This window comes from Paroedura picta, chromosome 16, assembly GCF_049243985.1.
Source record: "Paroedura picta isolate Pp20150507F chromosome 16, Ppicta_v3.0, whole genome shotgun sequence".
Classification (NCBI taxonomy): Eukaryota; Metazoa; Chordata; class Lepidosauria; order Squamata; family Gekkonidae; genus Paroedura; species Paroedura picta.
The window spans coordinates 14108946-14119990 of NC_135384.1; the positions used below are offsets into that span (position 1 = coordinate 14108946).

At 42.3% G+C, this 11045-nt stretch overlaps 1 protein-coding gene across 1 annotated transcript; it reads right to left on the reverse strand.

Annotated features, from left to right (window-relative positions):
- Nucleotides 1-222: 222 nt before the first annotated feature.
- Nucleotides 223-10221, reverse strand: LOC143825399 (vomeronasal type-2 receptor 26-like). The gene is made up of 7 exons (XM_077313428.1): nucleotides 10081-10221; nucleotides 7303-7490; nucleotides 6517-6808; nucleotides 6047-6415; nucleotides 4179-4406; nucleotides 1758-1884; nucleotides 223-1127 (listed from the first exon to the last, which is right to left on the reverse strand). The coding sequence occupies exons 1-7, from the start codon at nucleotides 10219-10221 to the stop codon at nucleotides 223-225; spliced, it is 2250 nt and encodes a 749-aa protein (XP_077169543.1).
- Nucleotides 10222-11045: the final 824 nt, after the last annotated feature.

Below are 11045 nucleotides of genomic sequence, written 5' to 3' on the forward strand. Positions count from 1 at the left end.
AAAACTAAGGAAACGACTCTCTGAGAATTTAAATCGATCCATACGATTTCAAACGCAAATCATTTGGATACATAAACTTAGGAATTGTAGGTCTGTGCCATTTTACAAGAATGCACACGACATCACAATCACAGTCACAATCACAATCATAATTATTATTATTATTCGATTTATTTCCCACCTCTCCCCGCAAGCTCAACATAATGCAGAGAATAACGCGTTCTATGAATATTTCTTCTGTACAAGCAGCTTTCTGTTGTTTAGTTCAGGCCTCAGGACAATGATATAATATTTGGGGAGAAAAATGCAACCAAGTAAGCCTGCACTAGAGATTAAGATGGAGAAGATCTCCACAGCCACCATGGATTTCCCTTTGGTGCTCAGGTAGCTGGGAATAAAAGACAGCCAAACACTGCAAAAGAGCAACATGCTGAAAGTGATGAACTTGGCCTCATTGAAACTGTCAGGCAATTTCCTGGCAAGGAAAGCCACCATGAAGCTGACTGCAGCTAGGAAGCCCATGTAGCCCAAGACACAGAAAAACAAGGCAACTGAGCCCTCATTACATTCCAGTATGATTGTATCCTTCAGTGAATGCAGGTCCTTATCTGGGAAAGGAGACGAAGTACTGATCCAAAGAACACAAATGCCTACTTGAACAATGGAGCAAGAAAGGACAAGAGAATATGCCTGTCTTTTCCCCACCAGTGGCCTTAGCCTAGAATCCGGTTTGGTAGCCACAAAGGCCAGAACCACAGTGAGAGTTTTGGCCAGTACAGTAGAAATAGCTACTGAGAATATGAAGCCAAAACTTGTTTGTCGGAGAAGGCAGGTCACTTTTCCAGGCTGACCAATGAAGAGCAAGGCAGAGAGGAAGCAATGAGTAAGGGAGATGAGAAGAAGATAGGTCAGACTGCGGTTGTTGGCTTTGACTATGGGAGTATCCTGGTGCTTCACAAATGTTCCAAGTACCAAAGCTGTGACCAGGGACAATGTAATAGCCATGGTTGCTAGGATGATACCTATGGGTTCTTCATAAGAAAGAAAGCTTACATCCTTGGGGACACATTGAGTTTTGTTGTAATTTGAATAGTCACCTGGCGAACAGATAACACAGCTATCCATATCTGGAAAGAGAGAAAGTTTGTTGAATTATTTCCAGATTCTATTTGTTTTTAATGAGTATTCCAAACATTTTTCTCTGAATTCACTTTTTACAATTTTGCTTTGTCCATCCAGTTTTCCTAACTTATGCAAACCTCTTCATTATAAACCAAATTCTTAGGGGACAGCTAAGAGTCAGAGTAATTGGTTACTACACATGCAGTAAAAACTAAGTTCCTAGGCTTGATTCCTAGGGCACAACCTGCTTATCCACTACTACCAATGTCCGGTTTCCTTGAGGCTCTATCATTCCAGGCCTACATTCCTGTCAGGATTTCCTCATTCAGTGCCTTTAGCTGCTAAAACCGCAGTGCAGGGTAGCTCTGAAGTTCCAATGCCTCACATTCCCTAGGTTATATATACCCTAATGCTTCTGGAAAGGAATTCCATCTCCACCATCCTAGTGAAAGTCTAGTCCAGGCATATCCCTGATAGTAATGCGAGCAGATCTTAACATTGTTAGATCGGGACACCAAACAATAAGTAAAGATGGTGCAGGTGTGCCCAGCAGCTACAGATCATGTGTTGGATATTGGATTCATCTGAATATAATATTGTGTATGATTGACATTTCTGATCATTCACTTTCCTACCTATCTGCTCAGAGATCATCCCATCTGGACATGGAACACAGTCATAGCAGCAAAATGTCTTTCCCTCCTTCTCTTGTTGGCTGTAGCCAGGAAGGCAGTGGTCATTGCACACAGAGAGTGGTAGAACCTGTCCATAAGCAGAAAGGGAGATTGGCACATAAAAATGACCCTGAGAACCTCAGATGAGCACAATATGTGCTGTTAACAATTACACGCTCTCTTATACTGTTGGAGAAGAAAAAGAGCTGGGTTTTGTACCCCAGTTTTTAGTACCCTAAGGCAGCGGTCCCCAACCTTTCCCAGGTCAGGGACCGCCTCCTGGGTGAGGGGAGAGCCAATGGTAAACGCTCACGCGTAGTTGCCGCACCGGGCCGTAGACCGGGGGTTGATGACCCCCGCCCTAAGGACTCTCAAAGTGGCTTATAGTCACCTTTCCTTCCTTTCTGCAAAACAGACACCATGTAAGGTAGGTGAGGCTGAGATAGCTGTGAGAATTGTGACTGGCCCAGGGGCACTCAGTTGGCTGTATGTGGAAAAGTGGAAAATCAAAATCAGTTCTCCAGATTAAAGGCCACCACTCTTAGCCACTATACCAGCCTGACTCTCTAAGTAGGAAAATCTAGGAAATCTGATTTCAAATCATAGAGTCATGAAATGTCACTAGTTTTACATCTGATTACTCTTCCCCAATTCAACTTAATCTGGTTTTTGTGATGAAGATCAAATGGGGAATAGGAGAAAAATGGAGGATAGGAGAAGTGTGGATAAAATGAAGGGGGGAAAGCATTCAAGAATACACGTGGAGTTCAATATGGCCAAAACACATAACTGACAGATCTAATGTTTGCAGATGATGGTACCATATTTGCCGATACTGGTGCAGAGGCTACTAACATCCTCTATGACATTGCCTGTGTTGCTCAATCTTATAGATTAACAGTAAATGTGGATAAGACCAAAACCATAAACATAGATGAATAACCGACAAATGTGTACCTTAGTGGAGGCCAAATTGAGCAAGTCAAAGAATTTAAATACTTAGGCTCATTGGTGTAAGAAACCCACCAAGAGCCGGTCTCAGGAGTGGCAGGAAATAAATTGAATAAATAAATGCACAAACCAAAGAAAGTGTCATCTACCACCAGGGGTAGTCAACTTGTGGTCCTCCAGAAGTTCATAAACTACAATTCCCATGAGGCTCATGGGAATTGTAGACCATGAACACCTGGAGGACCACAGGATGACTACCCCTGATCTACCATTGAAGCCATCAGTAGGATTGGCCAACCAATGTCAGCCTTTGACATGTTCAATTGGTGCCTCTGGAAGATGGCAAACATCTCCCTCAGGACCAAAGTCCATCTCTTCCAGAAACTAAATCTGCCAATCCTCCTATATGGATCAGAAACATGGACTTTACTAAAACCTGACATTAAAAAAACTCGATATCTTCCAAAAGTGATGCCTGGGGAAGATCCTGGGTGTCTTTCTATGTGATCGTAATCGAAAAGAGACAATTTAGAAAAAAAGGGACAACCAACCGCAAATTAAAGAACAAATCCTATAGTGCAGGCTATTTCTGCAGGATGAACACCAGCAGACTGCCTCATAAACTCCTCCGGTGAGAACAACCAACTGAATGGAAGATCCAACAACTGTCACCAAAGATAACATGGCTAAACAGATTGAGGAACACCTTAGAAACCAGCAATTGTTTATCCATATGGCCAAAACAACTGTCACCAATTACTAAGAGTGGAAATATTTTATAAACAAGGCAAACAATCCAGCGGCACCTACAGCAGGTTACTGGCTAAGAGGACAACCTGCTTCACCAATTGTAAGTTAAAGGATACAAAAAAGAAGAAATTATGTCAGCTGCACTGGATCCCGTTAGGAAGAAAGCCAGATTATAACAAAGTCAATAACAAATAAGCCTGCAGAAGAGTTAGAAGGTCAGATGAAAGAAAGGTTGCTTGATAAGTGGGAAGGAAAGAAAAATACAGTGAACAGGAAGAAGATATAGGGGCTTTCAGGTGCAAAGAAAGAGAACATAATGAGGGAAATCGTTAAACAAACGCATGTATTCAAATATTTGATTACTTGTAATTCTGTAGATATTGTTTAATATCATTATCTGTGCTTATAATAAAGTTTATGGAGAAAATTTACATTTTTAAAGTGGTGAATTTGTATTACCAATAAAGTATAATATCAGCATGGGCAATCCTGGAGAATCTGGAATCTGCATGAAGAAAGCGGAAGTGGAATCCAGATGATAGGAAGGAAGTGAATGGGGTGACTTTGAATATAAATGCTGATAGGCTCCATCTTCTGAAATTAAAACTTGACTCCTATCGTTTTCATATAGACAAAATCAAAAGAGAAAATAGTTTTTTCCTATACATGAAGATATCCCACCTGATTAAATGTTCTGTGCCATGCAATCTGATCATCATGAATGGTCAATTCATCTTCTGGAGGAGCCCAAGGATCAAATATTCCAACCTTTAGTCTAATGAAGGAGCCATTTGGGAAAGTGACCCAGTTTGTCACATCAAAACCACCTTTCAGTTCCCCGTTTTCTTTAAATTGTATTGTATCACCAGCACTATTGTTGAATGTGATGCTCCTTAAAAAACTATTCAGCTGATTAACCAGAAAAAAGGAAATAAAATGTAAGCAAGAGATTAGAAACAAACCAATAGTTTTGCAATTTCTTGAATTTCCAAGACCCAGAATATCTCCTGTACACAACAGGATGGACAGTATCCTGACCTATACCGAGAAGAAAGGAGTACTATCGTTAACTGCTCCTGCAGAGCTGATAAAATAAAGCAGTAAGGGCCCTGAGGGTGGGCCCTGTCTGGGATGATGAAGGGTGCCGATAGGCCCCTTCTTCCAGACTGACAATCAGAGGGCACAATCGGCTGGCGAAAAGTGCCTGTCGATTGGGCCCTCCGACTGTCAGTATGCCGGCAAGGGACCAATTGTGAGCCATGCACAGCGCGGCTCGCAATTGGTCCCTTGCTACTGGATTGACGAATCAGGCAGAACGAGGCGGCGCCGACTCACAGGACACACCGCGGCCTGGCCCCGCAAAGCCCTGCCAAACTCGCGTGCCCCGCTGGCCCTCGCTGTATTTGGAGTACAGCGGGCTTATTTTCTAGTTCATTAATAATAAAGCAAAATTGAATGTCATGAATGAACCTATTTGGGCATGGGTCAGAATTCTCCTCTAAAGTAATAGCACCACCATTAGGATATCTTGCCATATTGAGACCCAGATATCCGTAGTTCATAGGTCCTTTAGCCAGTTTTGACTGGTTCACCATATATGAACCTTCCTTATGAGGCTTCCTTTGGTCATGATTGTTGATGCTTCAGCTGCTTGCAAGCTGGTAGGGTGTAATGCACTCTATGTGGATCTGCCTCTGAAGGGTGTTCAGAAATTTATCTTGGTCCAGAAAAGTTGTTACTACACTTAAAGTAGTGACTTGGAAGAGTCTACATTTGCTATCAAGATGGTTGGAGCCGAATAATATGGGCTACTGTATCTTACCCATTAAACTCTTAGTGATCTAAGGTAGTTATTATTATAACAATTTCATTGTTTGGATTAAATTTTTATATTACCTACAGTATACTGTCCCTTGTATCTGTTTAGAATGCTATCTCAAAATCTGGATGTGGAGATAGGCAATATAAATATTTAAAATGAAATGAATACATAACTGAAGTCAGCTGTGAGAAAATATAAACAAGGTGTATTTATGATGTTATATCTGAGAGGCAATTACCTGCCAGGGATGCACATCACAGAAAACTGGACTCTTCCCATTTTCGCTTGTTCTGTGCTTAGATTGGAATATGTAGGTGGCTTGCAAGGCATGTGCCACTGCATAGACAGCATTGTAGACATTATAGCTGTGGCCAGTCATGCTCATTTCAAACAAAATGACTGGAATAGAATCCAGCTTCTCAACTCCAGAGCACATTTTCTTGCTGTCCCCATGAAGATGTGGATTCCTCAGTGAACAACTAAATGCCTGCTCCCAGAAGTTCTCAATAAAACCATCTCCTTCTGCCCAGGAAGGGCTTATGGACTGCTGGAACATTTTGAATCCTGGTGGCTGATTTGAGTGAACTGCAAGGGACAGGGCACCATGGAAGGTTTCTATATCCCAAGCCCGTTGGAAAGACACTGATTCAAAATCCCAGTGGCATGTGATGATCCACACCTTATGCAGGGGAGGAAATGAAATAAAAGTTCTTAAAAACAACATTACTCGCAAACTGAACATGGATGAATTTTCTCCATAAACAAAATGTACATTGGCTTTGGTCTGAGTGAGAACTGTTATATATTCTGCCTTCTTAATAAGCACATCCAATGCTTCTTGGAAATAAGTATGTTTTGATAATCTTATAGTGAAGTCAAAACAGATGCCATTCTCAGAAAACATTGGCAGCAAGATCTGCAAGAACCTGTCCCCATTGTCATCTTCTGCAACGAAGAGCACAATCCATGTCCATTTGAAGTGGAGTAATAACTTGATAATTCCAAAATATTGAGTGGCTTCATTTGGAACCATCTGATACAAAGAAGAAAGGAGAAGCTGGTTACCCTGCATTGGTGTAAATGATCCGTAAGTGAGCTGGAAAAAAATAAACAAAATGTAAAGACCATTCAATCACATATCAAAGCACAACATTTCCACTCCATCCTGTGGGCTGCACCCATATATGGATGGCCTACCTGTGGTATCTTGTATATGGTGAGTGTAGCAGCCATATTGGCAGATAACTCTGAATCCAGTCCTCCAATAACTGCAATCTGATTGCTCTGTTTGTCACACTTGAAATTGGGAAGAAACTTGTGCTGTGAAGAAAGCAAGCTCAGGGTGGCTTTATAGGTCATCCTTGCCAAATAGTAGCTGTTGAGAATGTGGAATCCCAAGGTTATGTTTGGTAAGATATTGGGATTCTCATTAATCTCTTTGACAGCAAAAGCCATGGCCAGATTGTGCTGGTAGTTCTTTGTTACCGATCTATAATGAGAGTTATAGATGAGCTTGAAAACCAACAAAAACAAAATAAAACAAAAGTATTTATCTTCCCTTAGCACTGGTCCTCATTCTACAAGCCCCACAACCTGGTACAGCCAAAGGCCTCTTGTCCCACAGGATAAAACCATTGTGTACTTTCTCCCCACTACTTCCCAAACCAAACAAATGATAACATCTCTTCCAATTCCTTCACAACCATCCTAAGGAAACTCTTTTCTGTGAAGCCTTGGACATAACTCTTTATTGTTATTTTTGTTGTATTTAAGTACATGCTATGGGCAGATAAGCTCTTTCCCTTCTACCTTCTCTCCAATCTACCACTTTCTGCTGCTTTGCTGTCTTCTGTGCATCAAATTATAGGTGTGTTCACAAGTCAGAAGCCAATATACCTTTTTTTTTTTTTTTACAAATACTGTACAAATTGAGGATTTTAGTAAATGAATAAATGGTAGAAAGAGTAATTATGATTTTCTTACATTGGTTCAGAAACGAACAAGAGTTTAGGCTGCTCTTTAAATGACGGAGTCTCGTAAAGGTAGAAGACCTGAGAAACAATCTCACCCACCACCAGGTCACCAGGCTGATAAAACGCATGAGGAATAGGAAGAAGGTCAACAGCTGCAGTGCATTGAATGGGATACTCCTTGCATACAGCTGGGCACAGCTTGAAGAGAAGAAACAGCAGTACCAGCATCATCCTTCTTACCATCTTGGCCTTGATTCCCTGATGCCTGCTGTCATCTGATGTGTTTTCAGGATCAAAACAATGCAATTGGCAAGTAGCAGGAATGTGACTGAGGTCAAAACAATGCAATGGGTTCGTCCACTACCAATCTCCCCAAATGATAGAATACACCACTATAATATGTAAAGAAAATTGTTCTTTCTCCCAAAATGAAGTGGAAGTGAGAAGTTTGAGGGATAAGAGAAGAGATTAATTGTGGTATTGAGGCTGTATCCAGATTCTATCCAGTCTCTCTGTCTCAGAAGGCTTCGGTCCATGTGGGAGCCACACTTCTCAACATGGCCTGTATGTGTGGTCAGACGTGTTGCCGTCTTACTTTTTCAAAAGGGGAATCTCCAATTTGATGCAACTTTTATTCTGTTAATCCACTTTGTTGTTTTTGTTAATATAAATAGGGGAATCTGCGGAGGAAGGTTGGCAGTAAAAAGTGCCTTCTAATCACAGTAGACATATGGACACCACATATGTGTTTAAGAGAAAAGATGAACAAATATAGTTTACCTTTTCCTGCTTCTGTACTGTAAACATGGAATTTCTTAATAGCCTGAAATCCAAACAGGTTGGTTCCACTTAGAGGCTGAGATCTGAAGGAATCTGGTTAGTCAGAGTTAGGGATCTCTCAGCCTCACCTATATCAGAAGTTGTCTGTTGTGGGGAGAGGAATGAGAAGGCATTGAGACTACAAGAGCAAATTCTTCTTTTTCTTCTTCTTCTGTATCAGTGCATCAAAGCCCTGCTGATTTATGGAGATTTTGTATGTAGTGATTTTTTTTTTTTAGTGACCCTTGGACATTTCTTGTCTGACAAGAAAACAACAGTAATGACTTGTTTTGCCTACCTAATTATAGTACTGCACACAATTTTGGCCTTGGTCTCCAATGGGAATTGGAAGTCACACAAAATAACTCATGCAGGCCAAAAAAAATTGCTAAAACCGGAAACTCTGTCATTGCACTTGTTGGGTGATCTTCTGTTTTTTTTTTATGCTCTTCCCAAATGACCAGAAAATACATTTGGTCTGTAATCATTAATAAGTAAAATTTGTAATGGTGGGGATCAAAGCATTAATCTCTGCTATCTGCTGATCTTCAAAGGAGACCTATACTATCTTATCAGTAGGCTTCTTTTCAACCTCCAGTTGGAGGGCTCGTGTTCTCCCCAATGTACAATTAATCTCCCATCGAGAAAGAATCATTTGTCTGAAGAAAATGGCCACTTCAGCATGCGGCTTCTGTGGTATCAATGTGTGAAGAGCGCTTCTTTCTCTTCCCAATTTTTGCCCTTTTTCAGCTCTGCCCCCCAAATCCCAGGGAGATTCCCAATCTAGAGTTGGCAACCCTAAAGTCACCTTATGTTTAATGATCCCATCAGCTATTCTAACAAGCTGCTCCGTAACCCACAAACCACCATATTTAATGACACATTCCATCTAGGGGTTGTACTTCTACTCAAAGACCATATTCCCATGTATTGTGGTCAAAAATATCCCCGGCCCGGGGGGAAGGGAAAGTGTGAAAAACACTTTTGCATGAGCCAGAATATTTCCTTTCAGTATATGCATCCCTCCCCAATTTCACATTGAATAAGTCAGTAATTCTTTTGGGTTATTGAACTGTAAGGTTTATTTTCAGGTCAGGAAAAAATCAGCAAAGCATATGACAAAATGAACACAAACTGTAACCAATTTAGTCTAAAACCATACCATGTTAGTAATACCTGATGTTGTTTGCATATGACCGTTTATGCACTGGAGGTTTCATGCCAGGCTGCAGGCTGGAGTTTTAGTTGTGGCAGGTTGCCCCACCTCTTCCTGCACCCACATGGGAGAGCATTTGACCTGGGGCCCCTCATCCACCCCCGATTTGTGCTCCTGCATGGGAGCTAGGGCAGGGAAGTTCCCAGTGCATAAACGGTCTATGGGGTGTTCTTTGTTCACCATTTTAAAACAAAGAGCATGTGTATATGTATGAGACTGCAGATGATGAACTGATTGTCCAACTGACCTGTAGGCTCCACCATTCCACTAACCTTTTCCCTTCAAGTTCTCAGAGGCCAGGTGAGTCAGAAGGAGATCACGAGCCCCCAACTGGATTTTGGGAACTGCTCAGGTTTGCCCTTTGAATCATCACTTATCCTTCATCCCCACCATGGCAATTCTATTGCAGATCAAATGTATTTTCTGTTGATCTTGCTGGCGACTGGCCCCTGAGCTTTTGTAAGGCTAATCATCTGCTCTGGGCTTGGCCACCATTCCTTCCACACCTCCCCCTGCACAGAATTGCAAACAAGCTCATTTCATTCAGAAAGTACAGAATTCCTTTGAAAACCCACCCCCCTGGACCCAGCCAATTTTAAAAATTATTTCAGAGAAACAACATGATGTCGCCATAAGCAGACCTAATCAAAAGAAGATGGCCTAAACACTGGGTTGTTATAACTCTTGGCTTTTAATGAAGCTTTTGGTGTTACAACCGTAGGGCTGGAGCAAAGCAGGGTTGCTCTACATTACTCCCTGTTGAACTTCCTGAAGGCGAGTCTGAACTGAAGCGGTGTCTGTGTCACTGGGGGTCTTTTGGGATTCTCTCTTGCCCTCAAATGGAAACTTTTCCCCATCCACAGCGAAAGCTCCGTCCACTGCAACTTCCAACATGTTAGGTTGCTGCCAACAATCTCTCAAACTTTTATCCTACTCTGCTCTTACTACTCCACGATCCTTTAACTTTACCAACATCCAATTGTCATCCCCTTCCTCCTTTTATACTCTTTTTCTCTCTAGAACTCCTCCCACTCCATGGAACACCAGAGTTTACTTTAACCCCACCCATCCTAACTTCCCTTCACAGTTTCTGCTTCCTCCCATCCCAGGCTTGGCTCCAGGTCTGCTGTTCTTGGCTTATGCCCTTCCATTTGGCTGGGGTTAGGAGGTTTGTGGAATTGCCTCCCCTCTCCCACATTAGTCCCCTGTGAATTTACTCTCCCTGCAGGCTTGCTTCAGCTTCATTCCCTCCTGGGAATGCCAGGCCCCTCACCTTTCCTCCCCAACCACCCTTGGCCTTCCCCCCTTCTTCTTTCTTGCCTTCCTCAGCAACATCCCTTGTTGTACATTCCATTGGAGGTGGCTTCCGTCAGTTCCACTGCCAGTGCCCCTCCCTCACAGGTGGCTCAGTAGCACTTGCCAAGGTGGATTTGCCTACCAAAGAAGGGCCTCCCTGGGAGGTCTCCATGCTCCCTGCTTGCTGCCAACTCCCAAGGTTTCCTCCACATGTTTGCCCAGGAGCACGGGATCTGCGAGGGTACCCCTGGCTTCCAGGGATATTCCTGCAAGACTGACTGGGAGGAGGAAGCCCGTGGGAGCATCCTGACAATCCATGAAAAAACTAGATTTGCCATTTGCAGAGAGGCAGTAAGCAACAAAACATAAAACAGAACACCGGTGAGGGAGGAGTTTTTTTTGTAATGCCTACGAATTGTCGC

Coding starts and splice junctions, on each gene's coding strand:
- LOC143825399 (XM_077313428.1), bottom strand. CDS start 10,221: ATGTTGGAAGTTGCAGTGGACGGAGCTTTCGCTGTGGATGGGGAAAAG. Junction 6,809..7,302: donor TTGTTCGTTTCTGAACCAAT/GTAAGAAAATCA, acceptor CTCTCATTATAG/ATCGGTAACAAAGAACTACC. Junction 4,407..6,046: donor CATCCATGTTCAGTTTGCGA/GTAATGTTGTTT, acceptor CTGGTTAATCAG/CTGAATAGTTTTTTAAGGAG.